At 33.9% G+C, this 26,957-nt stretch overlaps 3 protein-coding genes across 11 annotated transcripts; 1 reads left to right on the forward strand and 2 right to left on the reverse strand.

Annotated features, from left to right (window-relative positions):
- Window positions 1-1,358: 1,358 nt before the first annotated feature.
- LOC130727704 (uncharacterized) lies at window positions 1,359-7,494 on the reverse strand. Of its 3 annotated transcripts, none has more exons than XM_057578916.1 (15): window positions 7,058-7,492; window positions 6,468-6,647; window positions 6,261-6,318; window positions 5,781-5,831; window positions 5,050-5,132; window positions 4,006-4,093; window positions 3,809-3,850; window positions 3,645-3,719; window positions 3,490-3,558; window positions 2,916-3,031; window positions 2,648-2,760; window positions 2,292-2,371; window positions 2,036-2,156; window positions 1,708-1,774; window positions 1,359-1,604 (listed from the first exon to the last, which is right to left on the reverse strand). In XM_057578916.1, the coding sequence occupies exons 1-15, from the start codon at window positions 7,429-7,431 to the stop codon at window positions 1,472-1,474; spliced, it is 1,650 nt and encodes a 549-aa protein (XP_057434899.1). In that variant the 5' UTR covers window positions 7,432-7,492; the 3' UTR covers window positions 1,359-1,471. The 3 variants fall into 3 exon arrangements, with proteins under 3 accessions (XP_057434899.1, XP_057434901.1, XP_057434900.1); XM_057578917.1 differs by having other exon boundaries at window positions 1,465-1,604; window positions 1,698-1,774; window positions 7,058-7,494; XM_057578918.1 differs by lacking the exon at window positions 6,468-6,647 and having other exon boundaries at window positions 7,058-7,491.
- Window positions 7,495-13,862: 6,368 nt separating this feature from the next.
- On the forward strand, window positions 13,863-20,121 carry LOC130727706 (AP-3 complex subunit sigma-like). Of its 7 annotated transcripts, XM_057578922.1 has the most exons (11): window positions 13,863-14,084; window positions 15,444-15,616; window positions 15,783-15,898; window positions 15,994-16,119; window positions 16,266-16,345; window positions 16,427-16,469; window positions 16,574-16,635; window positions 17,330-17,426; window positions 18,839-18,909; window positions 19,313-19,404; window positions 19,641-20,121. In XM_057578922.1, the coding sequence occupies exons 5-11, from the start codon at window positions 16,277-16,279 to the stop codon at window positions 19,705-19,707; spliced, it is 501 nt and encodes a 166-aa protein (XP_057434905.1). In that variant the 5' UTR covers window positions 13,863-14,084; window positions 15,444-15,616; window positions 15,783-15,898; window positions 15,994-16,119; window positions 16,266-16,276; the 3' UTR covers window positions 19,708-20,121. The 7 variants fall into 7 exon arrangements, with proteins under 7 accessions (XP_057434905.1, XP_057434908.1, XP_057434910.1 ...); XM_057578925.1 differs by lacking the exon at window positions 15,783-15,898; XM_057578927.1 differs by lacking the exon at window positions 15,783-15,898 and having other exon boundaries at window positions 16,053-16,119.
- On the reverse strand, window positions 20,045-26,166 carry LOC130727705 (uncharacterized). The gene is made up of 15 exons (XM_057578919.1): window positions 25,710-26,166; window positions 25,041-25,220; window positions 24,826-24,883; window positions 23,961-24,011; window positions 23,678-23,760; window positions 22,848-22,935; window positions 22,680-22,721; window positions 22,516-22,590; window positions 22,358-22,426; window positions 21,832-21,947; window positions 21,563-21,675; window positions 21,201-21,280; window positions 20,885-21,005; window positions 20,550-20,616; window positions 20,045-20,452 (listed from the first exon to the last, which is right to left on the reverse strand). Exons 1-15 carry the CDS (start codon window positions 26,117-26,119, stop codon window positions 20,320-20,322), a joined length of 1,686 nt encoding a protein of 561 aa, XP_057434902.1. The 5' UTR covers window positions 26,120-26,166; the 3' UTR covers window positions 20,045-20,319.
- Between the last annotated feature and the right edge of the window lie 791 nt (window positions 26,167-26,957).

Consider the following 26,957-nt stretch of genomic DNA (forward strand, 5'->3'; position numbering starts at 1 on the left):
CTTCATTATATCATTATCTGGTAGTACTGCTACTTCAAAAACTGATTAAAATTGCTTAATGTTTAAAGACTATTCAGCTACCTACATTAAATATAAAAAATACCATGTACTAAATTAAACTATGTATCTATTGTACATCTCTATATAAACAAATCACTCACACACTCAAGTCATACAAATCTTAAACTTCATTAGAGAATGACAAAAAATTGAAAATTGTCACTAGCTATTTCAACAAGTATGTCACTTTTTAATACATTAGTTTATTGAAATTAAGAAGGTTTTAATCAAGAATGGTAAGTAGTATCTTATTGACTTTAATGGAATGCCATTGCCAGAAGACGTATGCATAGAAGCCTTGGACAATAGACTTATTAGAGAAGAGTTTAATTATAATATTCACGAATTAGAAGAGAGGCATGAAAGATGTCACCAATTACTGAATAAGCAGCAAAGAGAAAGATACAATCATGTTATACTATAGGAGAATCATTGCAAGGCTGGGGGCAGTGAAAAAAAATCGTGTTTGCCAATGCTTCATCAGGTAATAAACTACTTTAGAGAAAGATACAATCATGTTATCTTATGCTTTTCTATACTATTTTGTTCAATCAATTGAATCATCCTTACATATACTACACCTGCTAAATTTAAGTATCACAAACCCGTGCAACGCACGGGTTTAATTTCTAGTTATTTAGTGATGTATAAATATTAATTAATTAAATGTGTATTTAGTAGCTCGAATAAGTTTTTAGATTACGTATTTATCAAATTCTATATTTTGTTGGGAAACAAACAATTTTCAACTTCTCTGACCACTCATTGTTCCCTCTAGATACTACTCCCTTCGTTCCTAAATAACTGACACTATTTCTAGCTAAATTTTGTTCCTAATTATCTGCTCCTTTACAAAGTTCAAGAGTGCATTAATTATACTTTACCAATTGTACCCTTCATTTATTGGTGGTAGAAAAGTTGAAAAGTTAGAATTAATATGAGAGATAAAGGGTATAGTAGGAAGTTAGATTGTAATTTTAATAAAACAAGAACATTAATTGTTATTTCTTAATACTTGTGCAACAAACTTAAAGTGTCAGTTATTTAGGAACATGAACGGAGGGAGTAATTTTGGTTAATCAATTTGATAGCATTGACTTGAAATCTTGACCATGCATAAACACATTCTTACTCATTGTAATTAATTTTTGAGCTTTTATCCTGTATCAAACAGGACCTGCTAGAATCAATGCATTGACCAATTGCTAGATTGTCTTAATGGTCAAGGATTACAAGCTCTAGTTTTCTAAAATTCACATTCTACCTTCAGCAAGTTTGTTATGTAAATGTTCAGCTAGTTTGGTAAATCATTATCACGATTCTTCCATCCAATGCACCGTTACAAGATTTGGAGAAGTTCCTGCCTAGGATCCCACTGAAAGATCCATCTATACAGGCCTGTATGCACCAGTTAAGTTGTTTTTCTAACTTCTTGAAGAACTAAATGAGCAGCGTTACGTCCAGGTGCTCCCATAACTCCACCGCCAGGATGTGCTCCACTTCCGCACAAGTATAACCCTTTAAGCGGAGTCTTATAGTTTGACCTAAGTCGCAAATCAATGAAAACAAGCACTTAATTATCAGTTCTATGTCAGGAATGAGGAAACTAAACCAGATTCAATCAGAAGCCACTTCACTTTATTTTACCATCCTTTTACAGGTCGCATGAGGAAAAGAGAATCCAATCCCATAGCACCATGAAATATATTCCCTCCTGAAAGTTAAAACGGATCAAATGTTAATAGTGACAATGAGCTCGAGCTTTCAAGTTTCAAGTAGAACATCAACTCATGTTAAGCTTCATTGATGTTTTCTTTGTTCTTTCGGTGCCCTTTTGTTTTAATGAACTTCTTTTATCCCCGAAAAGGAGAACTAGTTTTCTGTAAATTAACTTCAGGGTTTTGTAGCAAAAATCATTCGCTTGTAAAAATATCAACTGCAAAGGTTTTTGTTTAGGCGAATATAGCAGAGTGACCTGTCAAACCGATCTCCCTTTCAAGATCTGGAGGAGTCAGCATGTCAAAACCAAGGATTGATGAGCTGAAGCCAGGGGCGTATTCATCAACTAATGTGAAGCATTTTTGTGCAAATGATTCCTGAACAAAACAGGTGAGATATAACGAAGCACACAAGAACATGACCATGGAAGAATATAGCAATTCTGGACATTGAAATGCATAATTGTACGTGAGAAAAAATTAATGAAACTAGAACATCCAGAACAAACTTACTCTGTAGTCATGATCTTGCCAGTCACCATCCAGTGGTTTGTAGGGTGTATACTGCACAAACAGGTTGATCACATGCTTACCTAAGAAGAAAACAGATTTCATAAACTAGATGTTAGTAACATATTTCAAACATTATGAACGAATCAAATACAGATGAATTACTAGATGACTGCTAAAATAGAAGCCATGATTTCAGTCCCAGTATGAGTTAAAGAAATTCAATGGAACATTGAAGACAAAAATTCAATAATGCTGAGAAATAAAATGAATATATGGCAGCAACTACATTGAAAGAAAAGTAACTAAACTGCCTCTCATGAACAGAACATATCAGGACATTCTTAAACGCAAATTACCAGGCGGAGATATAGTTTTGTCCAGAACAGAGGGAATTGTCATCTCAATAAACGGCCTTCTCGATGGTACTCCATTCATCGCATCTTGACATGCAGAGTGAATCTCCTCCATGCTGAATATAAATTAAGAAGGGCAAAGAAAAACAGACGTATTCTGAAATAAATAAGTTGCAACTGTCCATATTCAATAAGACTACAGCAAAATGTACATACTGACTAAACAGCACAATTCCACAATAGGTGAAATAGTTGTTCAATTTTAACATACCTCTCAAAACCTATACGAATTGAGCCAACATGCTGTGGGCCATCATGAGGATGATTTAACTTGCAACATTGAAATTGGGGCAATTTATCAACTGCTATATTTATTTTTGTAGTAGCCTGTTATAGTAGATATTAAAAATCAAAGAATGGAAATTAATGAAGACAAAAACACTAAGAAATCCTCAAAATCTGTCCTGATTTCCATAATTTATTGAAAGAAAAGGGGGGGAAAGAAAACCCTATAGTGCCAAATCAAAATCTGTCTTTGCTAGGTCTTTTGTTTGACAATTGCAGCAGTTAAATAGGACTTTATCTAATTTCATGAACTTTAACAAACTTGGGGGAATTTATCCCAGGTACAGCATCTGATTAATATTTGAAGTTTATCTCGGAGATATGATTTCCCCGTGGATGAATTCTAGGCATTCTTCATCGTTAGCAGACAATAAAATAAAGGATGCTGTCTTCATATATTATAATTTTTCCCAATACTTCAGTTCAGTAATGCATACTGTAGTTCGAGGGTATCAAAAAATAAAATCAAACTGAGAAAAAAAAGTAGTGAACCAACTTACAGAACTGTAGTCAGAATGCTTAATTGCACGAACAAAATCATCAGGGAGAACATTGCTGGGCACTAATTCCTGGCTCATATTGGCAGACACTTTAAATTAGCACCAACACAAAATAAAGCTACCAGAGAAGTTAGTATTGCTCGTTAAAAATTTACCATGAAAGTTTTATAAGGAGTCGCATTAGACAGAACAACTGAAGAATGGACTTCAGTACCATCAGCCAAAATCACCTATATGCAAGTCATATCTACAAAATTTAATTACTACGATCCACCTCTAAAAACCTTCTTGATTGAGTAAACTCATGAACAACACTAACCCCACGGACTGTGCTAGAGTTTTCAATCAACAACTGAGACACCTACAATAGTACAAGATATCATGTGTGTTTTAGAGCCTCAGCAGGGGAAAAAACAAAGAAAGAAAAGGAGGGGCAGGGGGGAGGTAATAGATGAAACATTTATGGAGCAGGGCGTGAATTTGAAAGCTAATAGAGACTGATTCCTGATGACATACTTCAGCATTTGTTACAACATGTGCTCCAGCTTCCGCAGCAGCACTGCCAATAGCCTTGGATATTGAGCCCATTCCACCTTCAACAAATCTACATGGAATAATGACATGCTATTCACTCAACTATAAAAATGAAGAAATCATTGGTAAAGAAATTATTTTATCTTGAGATAGAAATGCCAGTGAAATTATTTCTTCTTTTTTTTGGGGGGAGGAGGTGGAAGGTTGCTCATATACTTTAAAACTTTTAAAAGTAAAAGAAGCAGCTCAAATATTATTTATAAGCTGGATCAAGAAATTAAATTATGAAACTGAGTCAATAACTCAATATTTTCCATATAGAACACAACTATTCTCAAATACAACGCAAAAGCTTCAAGAATAAGATTACAACAACCAAAGTCTTTTCCCGTGAAATGGGCTCAACAATTACATGGACTAAATGAAGCCAGAGTGCCCTATCATGAATCATATCAAATAACATACCATTTAATCCCAACCCGTACTTAATAATTTGGCCTATAACTTATTTAGTCTTTCTTACCTCTAACGATTAGACTACCCTCCATCTGGTCTACCCTTCTTACTAGTGCTTCAGTGTGTTTTCTCCACACATGTTCCAACCACCTCAGAAGACTCCATATCACTTTTTCTACAACAAGTGCTACTTTGATTTTCTATCTAATGCTTTCATTCCTAATCCTAATTTGTCTTGTTTGACTGTTCATCATTGTAACATTCTCATCTCTGTAACACTGAACTTACTGTCATCTTTAAATTTACCACTCAGCATTCAGTCCCTTACAACAGTGCAAGCTCTACTAGAATAAAATTGTTAATAATATAGTGTACTATTTATGTGTTATCTTCTGTATTCTAAAATCCTTTGACTCACCATACAGCAGTGACTTTTTCAGAATCAATACTGGTGTAACAAAGGCCAAAAAGTACTAGTAAAAGCATGGAAAAATTAGTTTTTGGTAAATAGCAGTATTCCATTCATGTGATTCAAGATATGGATATCAAGTTAGCAATAGAGATACACACGACCAAACTCCACGATCTCCATCAGATTCTCCCATCACATGATGTAGTAGAACATAACCACTTCCTGGGGCATGGACGCTGGCCTGCATTACAGATTTAGTAATACTATATATGAGATGAAAGATGAAACATTTATGCTATTTATTATCAGAGAAAACTCAGTGGCACAATTGCACCATTATTGTCAGTTTCTATCTCAAAGAAGGATTAAGAAATTCATATATACTTTATTCTGAAAATGATTTTGTTGACTATCTCTTATTAAGATTGAGTTTGTTATTATTCTTATCTGATAGGACACTTGGGCCTGTAGACACACTTGGGGTTGTAAACAATGATAGTCAACTGATGTTTGGGTCAAAAAGGCTCTAAAAGGTTCTAGAAGACAGAAAATAGGGACAGTTTGGGGAGCAAGGGAATTAGTGATGAGGTGTCAACAGAGCCTCAGGTATTTAGAGATAAGGGGGGTGAGTGTGAGGTAGACTGGAAAATTGCTTAGTTTGTGAGGAGAGAGTTTTCTCTCTGAAAGGAGGGTTTCCCCTCTGGTAGGAGCCCTGAGCTCTGGTTTTTTCTCCTTTGTAATCCATCTCTGCTCTATTTCCATTCAAACTAGTGATAAGGTTTCTCTTTTTCTATGAGATAAGACTAATAACAAACTCAATCTTAATAAGAGATATTCAACAGTTTTTTTAATAATATCTTTTCTTTACAACAAAGATAACTGCTCTTACTGTACTTCCTATGACAGCATCACTTGCAAGGGTTGCCTTCAGAACATCTGCCTGCATAAATAATATCAAACAAAATTGAAGATTACATTAAAGGGGTTGAGGAAGAACGGCTATGAGATGGAGCATGTTATGCATGGAAGGAAGAAATTAAGATAATGTGCAAATTTAATTTATGAAATTCATTATTCTATCATGCAGCCAGTCTCTTATAGAGCTTATCATTCAAAAGGTATTTATATTGAAAAAAAGAAAAATAAAAGGAAGTACAATGAATTTCTAAGACATTAGATATGAGCACAAACAAAGTGAAATTTCAAAGAAATAAGAAGACATGTGTTCAAATTTGAAAGGCATAGTCAGAGAGTACAACCTTGAAGGGCTAATGAGATATTTGAATGTTCAAAAGTCAAAACCAATTGTTCAAAACTTTAGATTACTTCAAAACAGTTGTTCACTTTAGATTAGAGACCATAAGATTACCTCAAACCAGTTGTTCAAAACTTTAGAAACTGGGGACAACAAGAGGTCCAAAAAGTCCCTGCCAAATAAAATAAACAGACATGATGTGGATTGATGCTTCAGTGTATAATTTCAAATAACTAGTTATCATGCACCCTTTACTGCTTAGCACTCGCAGCGAAGCCAATGTATTGGTTATTTAAAACAAAACCCTTCACACAGACTTACACCATATCCTTTTGCCCCAAGGAGGATGCCTGCCGTAGACATCTTGCCCAAAATACTGAATTCTGTATTTTATTCTTCAGTTGTTCATTAAGAGACGATTTATGCTGCAATGATTCAGGCGGCGGTGAATCCAGCACTAGATCCATGAATTTACAGAAACTCTCAAGCTTACTCTCATATCTGAATGATAATAAAAGTAAACAATTTCTTAAACAAAATGCTAGGGACAGAAGGGTTAACAGACACAAGTCTTGTAAAATTACAAGAACTCCAGCATTATCAACTAAACAAACAACACTTCAATTATTTTCTGATTACCTATTCACAGCTTTTAAACCATTATTCTACTCTACTGTGATATGATCAAACAGCTTATGGCATACTCGGGAAAGCTTATGAAAAAGAGCTCATGCTTATATATAGTTTATTTTCAATTTATTTCAATAAATGTTTTAAAATAGCTTATGAATAAGCGCTTATGACCATAAATGCTTAATTAAGTTGTTTTCCCAAATGGGACCAAATAGCTTTGAATGGAAAACATCAACTTCATGAGACAAAGAATGGAGCATAGAGTGAGAGAGTGGAACCTAGGATAAGCCTCAGCATCTTTTTGTGAGAATTTGGAAATCTCAGAATGATTGAGGTGCTTGTCAGTGCCCAAGAGAAGGTAGCGACCATCGAGACAAGGCGTAAACGACAACGGATTGCTCCTCAGAAGCTTCAACCCGTGCTTACTCCCCAGCTCCAGCTCATTCATCACCGATGGCCGGAGAAGGCTCTGGAGGTAGCTGCACCGGGAGAATTTGAACCCCGGAACCAGCTCTTCCGTCACGGCAACTGAGAGGCCGCCGCGGGCGAGGTACGCTGCCGCTGTGAGACCGTTGTGGCCGCCGCCGATGATGAGCGCGTCCCATTTCTTGTCCTTTAATGCGGTGGCGCTGGTGAAAGTCCTCCGCCACATTTTTTGTTGTTCAATTTGGTCTCTGTTTGTCAACTTTGTTTATTTTTCATGCAGTCTTATACAGTAAGTAGTCTTTGTTTGTCTTGTAGTCTTTCTTTCTTTCTTAGCTTACAGAAAATTATGTGAGGGAATGAAGTGATTTGAAAATTCTGCCAAACAGAGAATGGGGTTAATGTAGATATACCACCAAATTTTAGCTTCTAAAGTTGTATAGAAAGTTTTTAAATCACGAAAGCCAAAGCCTCCTTCATTTTTAGAAACACAGAGACGATCATATGCAATCCAGCCATCCAGGCCTGTCAGTGTCTCCATCTCATTAAAATCATCTACTATTATTTATACAGCACACAATTCCTTAATATAAGAATGACTGCACATCTGTAAGAAATTTAGTTAATTTAAGTAATTAACTAATTATATTAAATTTGTTCTCAAATTATATTAATTTTCCAAAGTTACCCTCCACCTATTATTCTTTATTTATATGCATCATTAATGCTATGAGAAGTGAAAAAAGAAAAAGTTTAATTAATTAAATAAGGGCATTTTTGTACAAAAATAATTAATCCACCACAAATTCCAAATTGGTTCTTATAAAAAAGACTAAGATGCATCTCTTATTTGATTATTATAATAAGGAAGGCAGGGAGTATAAGTTACGTATAAAAGTTTAATCTATATATATATGAAAATAATGTTTCCTTCTAGAAGCCTATGCCACATGGCACCCCCAAATTCTTCCAATTTCCCTCCAAGAAAAAAAAAGACATCCCACTTTTTTGTTACAACATATTTCATCTCTCACCTATTTAATTTCATTTATTATTCATAATTCCTTATCCTATATGATACACTTGAATGTATATTTTTAAATATTATATTTTTGAAAGTTTGTGACAATTCAAGTAATATTACGAAATCTATTTCAAAAAAAAAATGATTATTTCGAAATCTTTTTCTCACTTTTTAAATTTTAAATATAAAAATTACTTGAAATTATTTTAAAAATAAATCTAACATTAGATTTTTTTATTACAAATTAAAAAATATAATACACAACAAAAATTGGAATCCTTTGTTTGTTCAACTCCAACAGCAATGTTGATAATAAATATTGAAACTTTTAATTTAAACTATCATTATTTCCTAACCTATAATTTATGTCTTTAACATGTTTTTAAAAAATATATTTAAATTTTTTAAAAAATATATTGGAAGGAAATATTATATTAATTTTACATTTGAAATTTAACTTTCTTCATTATAATAATTGTTGAAAATTTAATTAATATTATTGGTTGTTGGTTTACTTAGATGAGAAAATGAATGTTTTCAAATCAAATAAATATTTTTTTTCCAGCATCATGATTTTTTGGTAAATTGGAAAATAAGCATCATGTTTTTATTAAGTTTGATTTATTCTTCCGAAATTTTAATCTATATTAAACATTTTATCCTTATAATTGTTATTAGTGACTCTAATTAATATTTAAAGTCAATGGATATAATTAATTACCTTTTTTAAATTCAAAAATGAAAAAAAATCAATTTTTTAAGAATTTTGCTTTTTTTTGCTAAAACTTCTACAAATCAAACAAATAATTTATATGTGAGACACACATCATTAATAAACATTTCATTACTAAACAAATTTCCAAGGTTTTTGCCATTAGCGGACCTTATTATCCTATTTGATCCAAAAAGCTAGAGCATATTATGGAATTTTTTCTCCAAGAAATGGAATATTCCAAAAATCTATATATATGTGAAAATAAGGTTTATTCTAGAAGATCTATGACACATGGCACCTCCATATTCATCCATTTTCTCTCCAAGAAAAAAAATATTCATTCTACTTTTTTGTCACAACATACAATCATGACTCACCCTATTTAATAACATTTAATGTAATTCCAATTTTTATGTAACCTTTATTTAAAAGTTCAAAAATATTTTAAATCCTTTTTAATTGAATAATTAATCACAAAAATTAATGTTTTAATTTTTTAATATTTAATATTTAATTTCGATTTTTTATATAACCTTTACTTGGAATTATATTTGAAAACATTACAAATATGATAAGAGAAATTAAATTCGAAAATAAAAAATAATAATCACAAATCGGAAAAAATACTTCTTAATTTAATTTTCAACGTAATTATTATTTTAATTTTTCATCTGTTTCGAAAGTACAGATTTTCAATATTTAATATTGATTTTAATTTCAATTTTTTATGTAACCTTTACTAGGAATTTTATTTGAAAATATATCTAATATAATAAAAAAAAATTGAATTCTAAAATAGAACAAAAATAATAAAAAATCAGAAAATAAAATTAATTTAAATCCTTTTTAATTTAATTTTCAACGTAAATGTTATTTTAATTTTTCAATCTATATCTATATATATATGAAAAGAAGGTTTTCTTCTAGAAGACCTATGCCACATGTCTCCTCTTAAGTAATTCATTTTCCTTCCAAAACAAAAAAATATATTTCCACTTTTTTGTCACATTAATTGCTAAGTTTAATATAGGTAAAATCTTTATTAAGAATAAAACATAAGTAATACTTATAAAAACTATCAAAGTAAGGATATAATTCCAAATAATATTATTTTCAATATTTTAATTAACAATATTCTAAATAGTTATAATAAATATTCGTAATTATTTCAAATAGAAATAAATATTGGATCTTTTAATTTTTTTTTTCTAAAATTCATTTATTTGTTTTTCTTTAATATTATGGTTAAAATGATTTTAAAATATAAATTAATTTTTTTGAAATTCGAATTTCCTTTACTATAGTAATCGTTTAAAATCTAATTATTACTAGATTAGTTGTAAAATGAGTGTGATGAGCAAATAATTTTTTGAAAATAAAATAAATATATTTTTTAAAAATTTTTAGCATCATTTTTCTTTTTTTTTAATTTTTCAAAAATTTTGCAATTGAATAAATATTCCTATTTTAGAAACTACAATTTTGATTTCTTATAATTGAAATTAATGGCTCTAATTAATTCCTACAATTAATGAGTATAATTAATTGTCTTTTGAAATTCAATTTTTAAAAACCTTGATGCTCAAGAATTGATAATTTATTGGAACAATGAAATAATTTGTAAGAAATAACGAAAAAATTTAATTAAATTAGACAAGATTGATTAAAGAATTGAAATTTCAAAAATGAAATATTCCACATTTTCGAAATTAAATTGTTAGAACATTTAATACAAATAATTTTGTTGATATTTTTAATTTCTGATTAATTTTTCACTGACCAATAATGAATATTTTATTTTAGGAAAAAATTAAGCATAAATAAATCAAAATATTTCAGCATCATTTTGTGCATACCTCCTCGAAAACAAGGTAAAGACTTTCATTTTCCTCCATTTCCTATTCAACTTATACTTCTTCCTCCCATCTTTGGAATTTCTTATGAAAAAAACCCATCATGTTTTTCTCTCCGTTCGTCTGCTCCATGGTAAGTATTTTCAACTTTCTTCCATATTTTTCATACTCCTCTCTTTCCTCCCTTTCATTTTTCTGTTTCTCAATTCTTTATTCAATTTCATGTTAAGCAACTTTCACCTTCAATTTTTCTTTCATTTGAAACAATTATAGAGAAAAATAATTTATCAATCATGTGCTAGGTAATGCTTTAATTTTATCTTAATGCAAAAATAATTAATTTTGCTATACATGTGCATTGGTTAGAGAATTCATTTGCTCTTTTGAGACATTTCTCACATTATTTATTTAATCTATAACATTTTGATATAATTTAATTAATGAATCCTTAGAACATTTAATACAAATAATTTTGTTGATATGTTTAATTTCTGATTAATTTTTCATTGACCAATAATGAGTATTTTATTTTAAGAAAAAATTAAACATTAATAAATCAAAATATTTCAGCATCCTTTTGTGCATACCTCCTCGAAAACAAGGCAAGGACTTTCATTTTCCTCCATTTCCTATTCATCTTATACTTTTTCCTCCCATCTTTAAAATTTCTTATGAAAAAAACCCATCCTGTTTTTTTCTCATTTCGTCTACTCCATGGTAAGTATTTTCAATTTTCTTCCATATTTTTCATACTCCTCTATTTCCTCCCTTTCATTTTTCTGTTTCTCAATTCTTTATTCAATTTCATGATAAGGAACTTTCACCTTCAATTTTTCTTTCATTTGAAACAACTATAGAGAAAAATAATTTATCAATCGTTTCGGTTTTATAATTTAATTACCCAAATTTTTTTTTTCAAATCCGATCCAATTTTTATCGGTTTGGATTGGATTGGATTTCAGTTTTTCAAAGAAAGTAAAAATCTTGAAATACATAACAAAATAGAAAATAAAATCATAAAACAAGAAGCACTGTAAAAGTTACAGAGACAAGATATCATGCTTAACACTAACATCAATACTGTAAGAAATGAATTATGTACGCACTGATATGTTTCACTTTCGCTGAATGAAAAGAAGACATATGTCTCCTAACTTGGAAAATGTTAAACACATTACTGTAAAGGTTTGGGTATACATGGAATAAAATATTATAAGTATGGTTAAATGGGTAATTATGTATGTCAAAATTTAAATAAATAAATACTTTCGGTTTGGTTTGGATCGGTACGATTTAGAACATGGGAACTGAAAACCAATCCGATCCATTAGCGTAAATATTGGTTTTTGCTATTTTCGGTTTTTCAGTTTTTGGTTTTTTTGGATCGATTTGAGCGGTTTTAATTGGTTTGGTTCGGTTATGAACACCCCTATTTCATGATCCTATTATTTACTTATTCATCCATTTTTTATTCACCATCATATATTGTTTCACCCCTTTTTTAAATCATGAAGGGGAAAGACGAACATCCTTCAATTTATCTGCTTGGATTGATAAAATGAATTTTTCCTCCATCGTCCCTGGTAGGCGGTGGTTACCAAAGGTATGATCAAAGAGCCAAGGACAAAAAAGAGGAACGAGTTCAAACTTAAAAGTAATAGTCACATGAGAGTTTATTCAAAAATAAGAGAAGCCTCTAGATCTAAATAATTTTCGTAAATTATCTATTATTTTGGTTTATTTAATCTGGCGATTTTCTCCTATGATTTGATTTGAGTTTTATTAGAAGTGGGGTTTCATTTTGTTGTTATATGTTTTTTTTTTGTCCTTTGGCCACCAGTCACCACGGGGGAAAAGAGCCCCACGTGACTAATCTGGCTCGGGATACGGTAGTAATGTCCCTGACCACAAATGTATTATATTTTCCCTTAGAGGGGATCGAACCCGGACCAGAAGCCTAGGCGAAATCCCTTAAGGAAATGCACATTCACCAAACATTTTGAATCAAAATATATATATTATTATTAGTGTTATTGCTATTATAAATAGAAACATTGATATGAAAAATAATCAATCAAATATTAATAATTAAACATGTATAAAAAAATTAAAATACTGATTTAATGCATATATAAAAATTTGAGTGAATTTAAGTCTTATAATTTAAAATATTTAATTTTTTTCATATTAAAAATTTATAAGTAAAAAGTTGTGGTAGATTAATACATAATTTTCACTATTAAGAACATATAGTTGAAACAATTGTTAAAATATATTTACTAAAAATATACAAAACATAATATTACATGAAATTTAAATTGTAAATAACAAAAGTCCTGCACGGGTAATCCCGCTAGTATTATATATTGTTTGGTCATATACTATATAATTTATCATTTAGTTTTTTTTTTGTTACACCGGAAAAATAAATTCCGTCTGTCAGGGACTGATCTCTAGACCTCTCTCACTCAACCCATATATCATTTACCTCTTACCACTTAAGCTATCATTTAGGGACACTTATCATTTCGTTTAAATTAATATAAACTTATGTTTCATGAAATATTGATTAATTAAATATATTATAAAAATAAGAGTGGTTTAGTGAGTGGTAAGGAACTAAGGATGGCAATGACGACCGAAGTGGCTACACCAATAGCGGTGGCAGCGATGGTTATAGTAGTGGTTGTAGATGTGGCAGTGGTTATGATAAGTTGACGATGGTGGAGAGAGATGTTTATGGTGGTAGGTAGTGGGGTGGCGATACGATGGCGGTGAAAGTGATGGAGGCGGTGGTTGTGGTGATGGTGGAAGGTGGTGGTGGATGGTGTTGGTGGAGAGTATTGCGATTGTGACACTGTTGTAGGGTAGTGGTAGTGGCATGACGTGGTGGTGGTATTGAAAAGCGACAGTAATGATAATGGTGGCGATGACCAGGGGCGGACCCACAGCAAGTCCAGGGGGTTCAGTTGAACCCCCTGAAGAAAAAAAAAATTCAACTTACCCCCTTATAATATTTGTTTTTTGAACCCCCTGAGTTTTTAGATTTGCACCCAGACCCTCCACTTACTCCTCTCTCACACTCACATACTCTGCCTTGCCTCTGATACTCACGACTCACGCTCTCAAGTCTCACTCTCACGAATCAATTCACGCTCACCAACCAGTCAGTCACCACGCCCAGACGACGCCCTCACCCTCTCCGCCTCTCGCACCCTCATCACGGCACGGCGACACCACCACCGACCACCACCACGCCACGCCTCGCCTTCCCTTCCCTTCGTATGCAGGTATTTTGTTTTGTTTCTTCTTGGGTTCTTGTAGATGCGTGAATCGTGATTGTCTGATTGTCAATTGAGAAGGGAAGGAGCGGAGGCTAGGATTTTCTTCAGATGGTGAATATCTGAAGAATGAGAAATATTTTTCTGAAACCCTAGGTTTCAAAATTGGGGGAAATTGATTTTTCTTTCCTGTGGCTAGTTAATGTTTCCAACTCTTCATATAGCTATGCGTTTTGGAGACAAGATATTGTTGGTTAGTTTTGGAGACAATGGTCCTATGCGTTTTGGAAATTGTTGGTTAGTTTTATTGCTGTACATAATAATTCTCACAGATTATAGTAGTATTGGAGACCATTTGTCACGTTTTAGATGAAGGGGATTGGTCTTAAATCTGAAAATCTGTTTGTTCTTCTATTAATCAAAATGACCTTAATAAGTTGCTGAAATATTCAGAACAATTCTTCTATTTAATCACATATATCCTCTTGTTGAGTAGTTAGCTATGTAGCCTATAGTCTATATCACCTCACTGAGCTGAATCATTCTTTTGATTTAATTACTGAATATCACATGCTACCTCTGGTAACCTGGTTACACAACTTGTAAGTATGGATGATTGATGAAAATCAGAATTAGAGGGTGAAACAAGAGAATCAGGAAACAGTGGAGGCATGGCTTTGGTGTTACAATTATAAGTGGGAGATGATTTGGCAAATATTTTTTCTTGGATATGTACATCTGTATTATCATCTTTGTGTTTATACTGGATATGGTTGGGCAAAGTCATTATAAATAGAAAAATAGAACCCGACGCGGTCTAATCCCCGGGACGGACCCCAACCGAAAGAAAGGCGCTAGACGGACTAACGGCAAGCGAGATAAAGAAAGCTGCTTTATCGTTGAAACTTTCAACTCTGTAGCTTGGCATTCCTATTCTTATTAGTATATTTCTTTTGGCCTTTTCAAAAAAAATGTATATCAACTCTGTAATTGCAGTTTTAGCTATTTTCCTCTGTTGTGTGTTTGCAGCCTTGCTGCTGCTTTGTACCTCTCCCTCTGTGTCTTATTTTTTCTTTGTTGCTTACTTGTAATCTTTGGGATGGCACCCCTTGTGCCTTTTTATTATATCATTGGCTTACAAAAAAAAAGCTGGATATGTCTATTTTTTTCCCTATTTTTTTTCCCTAATTCTTGTTGTGTGAAGCTTGATTTCCCAAATTCATGAGATATATTAAGAATTATAATTATGGTCTGTTTTTATTTTTAATTATATTTTTATCGATATGCTTATTTGAAAAATTTGAACCCCCTGACCTTGGGGTCCTGGATCCGCCACTGGCGATGACTGTAGTGGTGGTTGCGGTGCAGGGAGGTGATTGTGGTGGTGATGGTGGTGGCTTCTGGCGGTATGTAGTGGTAGTGACGATGACAATGACAATGGTGGCGGCGGTGGAATGTGGTGATGATGGTGGTGGCAGCGGTAGCAGTGGTGATAGCGATGGCGACATCGACATTTGGGGGTGGAAGCAATCGTAGTGATGGTAGTAACCATCTTTTCTCTCTATTATACCAAAACAACCTACAAAATACACTACTTTTCACTTTTTTATCTACTCATCTTCTATCTTCTCTTTCGTATGCTTCTCTATTTTTGTCGTAAAACCAAATAGAGCATTTAAGTAATGTGAATTTTTTTTTTTTGGTAAGACACGTGTCCTCTTTCGGGCCGGAACATTCATATCATGGTGGGGTTAACTCTTCCAACGGGGTGTTTCAAACACAAGACTCGAGCCCCGAAACCTTACTTAAGGAGAATCAAACATGTACTACTTGAACCAATCACACGTTAAATAATGTGATTTCAATGCTCAAGACCCGTTATGAGAATATTTTGTTAAAAAAAATGCTTTGATGGCAGAGTTGCTAACTCCTCAGTCCTCACACATTTGAGAAAACGCTGCGTTTCGAAAATTGCAGTGCTAATCCTTCTTCGCCCATCGGCGATCGATCTGATCGGAGACTCTTCTCCGGAGCGGTTAAACTGGTGCGTCCTGTTCAATTTCGCCTTCCTTTTCTCCATCTCAGCACAGTGTTCTTCATCTGTTTCCCTCTTCGCCTGTGTTTTCTCGATCAGTGATACAAGCTTGTGATATATGAAGTGAATTTGAATTGTGATTTTGTTATCGACAGAGAAACCCAAAATGATAAGGGCAGTGCTGGTTCTGAACACGCAGGGGAAGCCTCGTCTCTCCAAATTCTATGAATATCAGGTCCCTCTCTCTTCAAACTTCAAATCTTTCGCATATGGGATGCAATTTTCACACTGTGTGTTTTATGTTGTGGTAGCTCAGCCAGTGGAGAAGCAGCAGCAACTTATTCGCAATGTCTTTGCTGGTTTCTCTTCCTAATCTCTGGACTCCATGAACTTTTGTTTGTGTGTGTTTGATTTTCTGTTCTATGTTGCCTATGTTTGTCAACTTTGTTTATTTTTCTTGCAGTCTTATGCAGTAGACCTGAACATGTCAGCAATTTTGTGGATGCCGAGTCCTTCTTTGGCCCGGTATTTTATCCTTCCATGTTCAACTTGCTGTAGTTTTGATCATAATGTATGTACTCTAGTTGTTAAAAGAGTAATTTATAAAAAAGAATGTTGTAATTGCCTTATTGGGTTTTTTTTCTTGGCATTGTTTTTTGGTGGTGTAATATATGTGAAAAGGAATTTATGGTATTGATTTAAGTTGGCATGTGGTGAAAAGAGGTCGAGCTAGAGCTCAGTTACCACGAACTTGCTTTTAAACTAAAGTATGAAAGACTACTATGAATATAGTTGCGAGGGTACACTTTGTTTAGAATTGGAGACTCGCTATTAAGACCAATGGGTGGTTGCCTGATTGGTTCAAGTGGTACATGCTTGATTCCCCTTAAGCAAGGTCTTGGGTTTGAGTTATGTGAATGGACAAGACTCTTGCTGGCAGAGCTAGCCCCACTATGATATGGATGTTCCTGGCACAAACAGGGTTGTTCTCGTGGAGGATAGCTGTATTAAGCCAAAAAAAAAAGGCTCGCTGTTAGGTCTATTGTTGATTTCATATTGTGGATATAGTGGTTTTACTCTTCTATTGTTATGATAGGCAGCTAGTGCTGTGTTGTTATCTTTTTTTGACTGCCTGTCTTCGTTGGGTCAAACTTTAGCTTCTTCATCTTATTTATCTGAAAAAATAAGTTATGGATTCATTTGTTGTATTCTTCTTCAGGATGCTCGCCTTGTCTACAAGCACTTTGCAACTTTGTACTTTGTGTTTATTTTTGATAGTTCTGAAAACGAGCTTGCCATGCTTGACTTGATACAAGGTAGGTTCCTAAACAACTGTCCATTTATTGGAAATTGTCGGTATTACGTAAATATTTTATTGCATCGCATGAAGTATGGAAATCTAGAAGATCTGTTTATTTTTTTTACTGATGTAATTCAATATTGTAGGGTAAGACAGCAAAAGAAGGTGGCTTCTAGAAGTCATAACCTATTTAGGTTTTAGAACCTCGTAGGTCTGAAGTCATAACCTATTTAATACTTGGAAACTTAATAGCAAGTATAATAACAAAACTTGGATGACAAGAAAGAAACTCTTAAAGTATTTTCCTAGCTCATATAATGTGCTTCTTGGACTTTAATCCTACCATTATCATCCCTAAACTAACTGAAACAATTAATTAAAATTTCTAAAATTCTTCCCTGCAAAAGTTACGTAAAAAATAAAATGATACGTAAGGGAGCCCTGTTTTAACTTTTAACAGTTGAAAGTCACCATGGGACCTAAAAGTCATAGGTATGAGTTGTGGAAGTAAATTTTTTGCAAATGCCCTGCCTACTATAGATTTACATAGTGGGTTTAACGTCTTCCCAGACCCCACTCATAGCAGGAGCTTTATAGCACCAAGATGCCATTTATATGATGGACACCCCCCTATTTTACACTCACAAAATGATTATAAGTTGTGTAAAGCACAAAAAGGTGAAACTTTGCTACATACAATCTATAGAACCTTTAAGTTTAGGAGGTTAAAAAGTGTCGACAGCATCCTGTTGTTAACTGACAATTTTAGCAATGATCAAAACTCAAACGGTATGATCAAGTGTACAGGTTAATCTGATTAAAAGAGCATTTGATGTTGATACTTTATTGATCATTCCGTTCTTTGGTAGAACTTAATGATGATATTTGATCCATGTATGTAGAGGACCACACATCAGAGGATATGGCTTAGTTATCGTTTACACTATAAGCAGGTGAAAAAATATTCCTGTGCAATAGTTTAATTCTAGATTTTTGAAGGAATAAAAGGAATCTTATACAAGTTGTTAGTTCTCGCTGATACATATATTGGAAAATGATGTAAAATCTAATGACAAATCGGCACAAAACCTCCCTTTTTGAAAAGCCTTTAGTTGAATTATTATTTGAGCCAAATGTTTTTGAGATCATTTTAAATTTGTCACATTTTGAACTCCATTGTTCTCAGAATTTCCATTGAAGGTAAATGGTTTTAATGATCTATTTAACCATAAAACAGTCATTTGTTTAGATATCTAAACTCTATTGCATATTATGCTAAGGATCCTGGTGGAATAAGTATTTGCTTTATGTATTATCCATTATATTCTGCCTGACGATTATACAGCTATTCTAACCAGTTTAATTACTGCCTCATACGTGATTGTTTATTATGGGCAATTTGCTTACTTTGTGCCTTTCTTCCTTCAGTCTTAGTTGAAACGCTGGACAAATGCTTCAGAAATGTTTGTGAGCTTGATGTCGTGTTCAACTATAGCAAGGTTGTATGCTGTGTGCCCTCCATTATGAATTCTTAGCACAAACTGACTATATAACAATTTACTATATTGCAAGAAATGAATTAGAAACTGAATTATTATTGAGGGAAAACATTTTCTTCTGTGTATGGAGATTTGCTAGAGTTTGCTGCAACCTGCGAGTTTTGCTGATTAGATTTCGAACATGAAGTGTTTGACTTAAGTTGTTCCGCTTTACTCAAAAAAAAATTGACGATTCAGTTAAACATTTATTTTTCACTCATTTTGGGTTGCTTTGAAAAATTGTCCTTCAGTTTAGGGAAAATGAATTACTCTTTTGCTCAGTAGCTCGATAGTGTCAATACCTAGAACCAAGCATCTTAAGTTTCCATTTTTATGTGATCCTGAAAAATGAGTTTGTCTGCAGATACATACTATACTAGATGAGATTATTTTCGGAGGCCAGGTGTTGGAGACAAGTTCAACTGAAGTTTTGAAGGCTATTGAAGAAATATCAAAGTGCTCTCTCTCTCCTCTTGTTTTTAACATGGTTTTACTTTTTTGCATTATCATGGTCAATAAGAAAGCCCTACGTTCTGGTAAACTAGTAACCAGGGTTTTTTCACTCAGTATAAAAGCTCAACCGTTTTATTATGCAGATGGAATGATATGATGAATCAAAATTGTTTTTTACATTTACATTTTGTGGAGAATAGGTTCTAATCAAAATTGTATATTTTTTAAATTTAATGCAGGCTTGAAGCAGCATCCAATACCATGAATCTTGTTTCAAAATCTGTTTCAAATTGGAGGTCCCGGTAGTCTAATTTCATGCGGAAGGATCTGCTCTCCCACATGCGAGGGGTTTGAGATGTGAAATGAAGTGTCTTTGATGAGGGAACTGGGAAGTCAGTTAGATGCATTTTTCTTCTGATGTAGGTGCTTCTTATTGAAGCATTGAAGCAATGAATGACACCCCGAATAAGATTTCATTTAACGTAGGGGCTTCAAGAAACAATTTTCAACTTCTCTGACCACACATTGTTCCCAACAGATACCAATTTTGGTCAATCAATTTGATTGCATTGACTTGAAATGTTTACATTGTATAAATACATTCTTACACATTGTAATTAACTTATGAGCTTTTATCCTGTACCAAACAGGAACTGCTAGAATCAATGCATTGACCAATTGCTAGATTGTCAAGGAATTACAAGTTCTAGTTTTCTGAAATCCAAATTGTACCATCTGCAAGTTTGTTATGCAAATGTTCAGCATATTTGGTAAACCATTATCGCGATTCTTCCATCCAATGCACCATTAAAAGATTTGGAGAAGTTTCTGCATGTGATTCCACTGAAAGATCTATCTATCCAAGCCTGTATGCATTCGTTAACAACTTGGGCGAGAACTACAATTGAGTATCACCACTTAAGTTGTTTTTCTAACATCTTGAAGAACTACATGAGCAGCATTGCGTCCAGGAGCTCCCATAACTCCACCGCCAGGATGTGCCCCACTTCCGCACAAGTATAACCCTTTAAGTGGAGTCTTGTAGTTTGACCTAAACCCCATATCAATGTAAACAACCATGTAGATATCAGTTCTATGTCAGAAAACTAAACCAGATTAAATCACAGGCCACTTCAAATTTATTTTACCATCCTTTTACAGGTCGCATGAGGAAAAGAGAATCCAATCCCATAGCACCATGAAATATATTCCCTCCTGAAAGAAAGAAAAAAACGGATCAAATGTTAATAGTGAAAATGAACTAGTGGTTTCAAGCAGAACATCAACTCATGTTAAGATTCATCCATGTTTTCTTCGTTCTTTTTGTAACCTTTTGTTTAATGAACTTCTTTTATCGCCTAATAGGAAAAAAACAACTTATTTTCTCAATTAATTTCAGGGTTTTGTGCCCTAGGAAAAGCCATTTAGCTTGTAAAAATATAAACTGCAAAGGTATTTGATTAAGTGAATAAGGCAAAGTGACCTGTCAAACCGATTTCCCTTTCAAGATCTGGAGGAGTCAGCATGTCATAACCAATGATTGATGTGCTGAAGCCAGGGGCATATTCATCAATTAATGTGAAGCATTTTTGTGCAAATGATTCCTGAACAGAACAGGTGAGATATAACGAGGCACATTTAATATAAAGTATTCCACGACAAGTAGCTTTAGCACTAAGTGGCAACGAGCAAACACAAGTGCGTGACCATGGAAGAAAAAACAACTCTGGACATTGAAAAGCACAACAGAGGGTGAGAAAAAAAAAATCATGAAACTAGAACATCCAAAACAAACTTACTCTGTAGTCATGATCTTGCCAGTCACCGTCCAATGGTTTGTAGGGTGTATACTGCACAAACAGGTTGATCACATGCTTACCTATGAAGAAAACAGATTTCATCAACTAGATGTTTTTAACATATTTCAACTATTATGAAGGAATCAAATACAGATAAATTAACCAGATGACTGCTGAAACACAATCCATGTTTACAGTTACAGTCTGAGTTAAAGAAGTTCAATGGAACATTGAAAACAAAACAAAATCACTTAAAAATTGTTGAGAAATAAAATGAATATATGTAGAAAATGCATTGAAAGCAAAGTAGCTAAACTGCCTCTCATAAACAATATATCATCACATTCTTAAACGCAACATACCAGGCGGAGATATAGTTTTGTCCAGAACAGAGGGAATTGTCATCTCAATAACCGGTCTTCTTGATGGTACTCCATTCACCGCATCTTGACATGCAGAGTGAATCTCCTCCACGCTGAATAGAAATTAACAAGGGCAAAGAAAAATATAAGTACTCTGAAAATAAATAAGTTGCAACGGTCCATATTGTATAAGACTACAGCAAAATGTACGTACTGACTAAACAGCATGATTTCACAATAGGTGAGATAATGATTCAATTTTAACATACCTCTCAGAACCTATATGAATGGTGCCAACATGCTGCGGGCCATCATGAGGATGATTTAGCTTGCAACATTGAAATTGGGGCAATTTATCAACTGCTATATTTATTTTTGTAGTAGCCTGTTTCAGTAGATATTAACAAATCAAAGAAAGGCAATTAATGAAGACAAAAACACTAAAAAAACTTCCTCAAAATCTATCATAATTTCCATAATTTTGAGAAAGAAAAGGGGGAGAAAACCCTATTGTGCCAAATCAAAATTTGTCTTTGCCAGGTATTTTGCTTGATAGTTGCAGCGGCTAGCATAGAACTTTATCCCTGTTCTAGCAACTGATTAATATTTGAAGTTTTTCTCAGAGATATGATTTCCCCGTGGATGAATTCTAGGCATTCTTCCTCATTACCAGACAATAAAATAAAAGCACACTGTGTATGTTACCTATTATTTTAGTTCAGTAATACATGTACTAGAGATTGAGGGTATCAAAAAAGAAAAATAAATTGAGAAAAAAGTAGTGAATTAACTTACGGAACTGTAGTCAGAATGCTTAATTGCACGGACAAAATCATCAGGGAGGACATTGCTGGGAGCTAATTCCTGGCTCATATTGGCAGATACTTCAAATTAGCACCAACACCAAATATAGGTACCAGAGAAGTGTATTTGCAGCTAGTTTGAGAATTTACCATGAAAGTTTTATACGGAGTCGCGTTAGACAGAATCACTGAAGAATGGACTTCAGTACCATCAGCCAAAATCACCTATATGTAAGCCATATCTTTAAAATTTAATTACTACGATCCACCTCTAAAAACCTTCTTGATTGAGTATACTCATGAACAACACTAACCCCACGGACAGTGCTAGAGTTTTCGATCAACAATTGAGACACCTACAATAATACAGGATATCATGCTGTTTAGAGCCTCAGCAGGGGAAAAAACAGAGAAAGAAAAGGTGCGGGGGGAGGTAATAGAAGAATTATTTATGCAGTGTGTAAATTTGAAAGCTAACATACCTCTGCATTTGTTATAACATGTGCTCCAGCTTCCACAGCAGCACTGCCAATAGCCTTGGATATTGAGCCCATTCCACCTTCAACATATCTACATGGAATAATGACATGCTAATCACTCAACTATAAAATGAAGAAATCATTGGTAAGGAAATTTATTTTATCTTGAGATAGAACTGCCAGTCACATTATAATTTTTAAAAATATACATTTGCGCAACTTTTTGTGTTTCTTGTCTTTTTTTGGGGGGGAGGGAGGGAGGGAGGGGGGTGTGAAAAGTTGCTCATATACTTTAAAACTTTGAAAATGTAAACGAAGCAACTCAAACTACCTCTAACTGTTAGGCTACCCTCCATTTGGTCTACCCTTTTATTAGTGCTTTAGTGTGTTTTCTTCACATGTTATGTTTAAACTACGTCAGAAGAGACTATATCACTTTTTCTACATTAAGTGCTACTTTGATTTTCTATCTAATGCTTTCATTCCTAATCCTACTCTGTCTTGTTTGACTGTTCATCATTGTAACATTCTCATCTCTGTAACACAGAACTTACTGTCATTTTTCAATTACCACTCAGCATTCAGTCCCTTACAACAGTGCAAGCTGTACTAGAATAAAATTGTTAATAATATGGTGTACTATTTATGTGTTATCTTCTGTATTCTAAAATCCTTTGACTCACCATACAGCAGTAACTTTTCAAAATCAATACTGGTGTAACATAGCCCAAAAAGTACTAGTAAAAGCATAGGAAAAATATTTTTGGCAAATAGCAGTATTCCATTCATGTGATGCATGATATAGATATCAAATTAGCAATAGAGATACACACGACCAAACTCCACGATCTCCATCAGATTCTCCCATCACATGATGTAGTAGAACATAACCACTTCCTGGGGTGTGGACGCTGGCCTGCATTACAGATTTAGTAATACAATATGAGATGAAAGATGAAAAAATTATTCTATTTACATCAGAGAAAACTCAGTGGCACAATTGCACCATTATTGTCAACTTCTCTCACAAAGAAGTATAAAGAAATTCAGATATATTTTATCTGAAAATGTTTTTTAAATATAGTGCATTTTTACACCAAATATAACTGTTCTTACTGTACTTCCTATTACAGCATCAGTTGCAAGGGTTGCCTTCAGAACATCTGCCTGCATAAATAGTATCAAACAAATCTGAAGATTACACCACTAGTAAGCTAACTTTCGAAATTTATTTGCATGGATAATTAAACAATGTATTTGAATTAAGAACAGAAAGTGTCTAACTCAACCTTAAAAGCTATCTCAGGTCATTATAAACGGGTAATTTGTCCAAATATCCAGCCAATACGGCATCTAAACACACCCCCTGCCCTCAAGACTCAATATGTGAAGCATTTCATATGACAGGACATCTGCGGGTGGCACTACATTGGAACTGAAATAGGCTCTAATTCCATAGGAGAATTGATGAGAGTGAACTAGACCTAACTCAACTCAAAACCTAGTTCAAGGGTGGAGAGTCGCGCATATGCAAAGGGTACTTTGCCTATTATCGAGTCAATGTGGGGGTCTTACGACCATAGAACAAGGGAATAGATGTCAAGGGGTTGAGGAAGAACTATGAGATGGAGTATGTTATGAATGGAAAGAAGAAAATAAGATAATGTGCAAATTTAATTTATGAAATTCATTATTCTAATATGCAGCCAGTCTCTTGTAGAACTTATCTTTCAAAGGGAATAAAAATAAAATGATGTACAACGAATTTCTAAGACACTACATATGAACACAATCAAAGTGAAATTTCAAAGAAATAAGAAAATATGTGTTCAAAGTTGAAAGGCCTAGTCAGAGAGTATGATGTTGAAGGGCTAAACGAAAAGATATTAGAATGTTCAAAAGTCAAAACCAATTCGTCAAAACTTCAGATTACTTCAAAACAGTTGTTCACTTTAGATTAGACTAGAGACCATAAGATTACCTCAAACCAGTTGTTCAAAACTTTAGAAGCTGGGGACAACAAAAGGTCCAAAAAGTCCCTGCCAAATAAATAAACAGACATCATGTAGATTGATGCTTCAATTCACAATTTCAAATTACTAGTTATCATGCACCCTTTACTGCTTAGCATTCACAGTAAAGGCAATGTATTACTTGTAAAAAAAACAAATTCCTGAGAAATAAACACACACTTACACCATATCCTTTTGCCCCAAGGAGGATGCCTGCCGTAGACAACTCGCCCAAAATACCGAGTTCTGTATTTTATTCTTCAGGTTTTCATTAAGCGACGACTTATGCTGCAAAGATTCAGGCGGAGGCGAATCCAGCACTAGATCCATGAATTTACAGAACTTCTCAAGCTGACCCTCATATCTGAATGATAAAAAGAGACAGAACGGCGGTTAACAGACACACAAGTCTTGCTAAATTACGATTATTATACAACCAATGCAGCTTGAAAATAAAGGTTGGTCAAATTCACATCATCAAAAGGCCAATGAACAGACTGAATGAAGAACACCAATATATTTCCGAGTAAATTTCGTGAAATACATACATTTTCAACTAAACAAACCAGATTTTAATTTTTTCTTACTGCACACTCAAAGCTTCTAAATCATTATTCTACATTTCTACTCTACTGTGCTGGCATTCAAAGGTGTTGTGCTATTCATTATTATATCATCCAATTCCAAAGATACTTTGAATGCGATTAGGGAGGTCTAACTCAACCCAAAAGCTAGCTCAAGAGTTGAGGGTTGCTCTACCCTCCCTTTATAAACACTTGTTTGGCAGCCAATGTGAGACTGAGACTTCTAACACTTGATGTGACAAAGAATGAAGAACAGAATAGAGAGACACCTTGGATAAGCTTCAGCATCTTTTTGTGAGAATTTGGAAATCTCAGAATGGTTGAGGTGCTTGTCAGGCCCCAAGAGAAGGTAGCGACCATCAAGACAAGGCGTAAACGACGACGGATTCCTCTTCAGAAGCTTCAACCCGTGCTTACTCCCCAGCTCCAGTTCATTCATCACTGCCGGCCGGAGAAGGCTCTGGAGGTAGCTGCACCGGGAGAACTTGAACCCTGGTACCAGCTCTTCCGTCACGGCGGCGCCGCCGATGACGTGACGGCGCTCGAGAACGGCAACTGAGAGGCCCCCGCGGGCGAGGTAGGCTGCCGCAGTGAGGCCGTTGTGGCCGCCGCCGATGATGAGCGCGTCCCATTTCTTGTCCTTCAGTGCGGCGACGCTGCTGAAACTCCTCCGCCACATTTGTTAGTTTTTGGTTGTTAGTAATAGTTTAGTGACTATAGTGCAATGGTTTTATTTTTTTGAAATAGTCTTAGTTAAATTCTCAACTTTAACAAAATAACTAAATCATTAAAAAAATACTTATGCGGCAAAGTAATACATGTTTGATTTTTGTAAGCAAAATTACGAGGTTAGGTCTTTATATATGAGAATGAAAAGGCTAAATTTATTGGGACAAGGATGTTTCCAATTTAAACAGTCTTGTAAAAAAGCACACATGCTATCAAATAAAAAAAATGGTACCAAAACTACTAATACTAAATTTCTGGAACTAAATTCATCAAGTGAAGAAATCAAGATTTATTGATATCAAGGACTAAAATCCCTCACTGAAAGAAACTTAAAGATTCTCTTAAGACTTTTACACTAAATCAAAATGAAGCAATTGTCAAGCTGAGACAAGCAAGGACACATTCTTCAAGTTGATATAAAGCTCTTAGTCTAAACAGAGACTATTTATGAAGATAGAAGATGTTCTACTTTGAAAATCTAAGACCAAATGAAGAAGCTTCATGTTGAGAAAGATTGACTATGAATAAGTTAGGTTTTGAAAAAGTTACATTCTAAAGAAGTCAAACATTGAAGAAGCTTCATGTGAAAAAGAATGATTATGAAATAATGTTCTAAGAAAGTTATGTATTGAAAAAGTCAGGACACTGAAGAAATTGTATGATGAAAAAGCGAAATGTTGAAAGCATCACAAGCTTCAGCACTCAGTACTAATGGTTCATAAGATGTTTATGTTGAGCGAATGTTGATCCCCTGATTATTAAGAAGCAATCTGAATGTTAAAAACACT

This window comes from Lotus japonicus, chromosome 1, assembly GCF_012489685.1.
Source record: "Lotus japonicus ecotype B-129 chromosome 1, LjGifu_v1.2".
NCBI classification, from domain to species: domain Eukaryota; kingdom Viridiplantae; phylum Streptophyta; class Magnoliopsida; order Fabales; family Fabaceae; genus Lotus; species Lotus japonicus.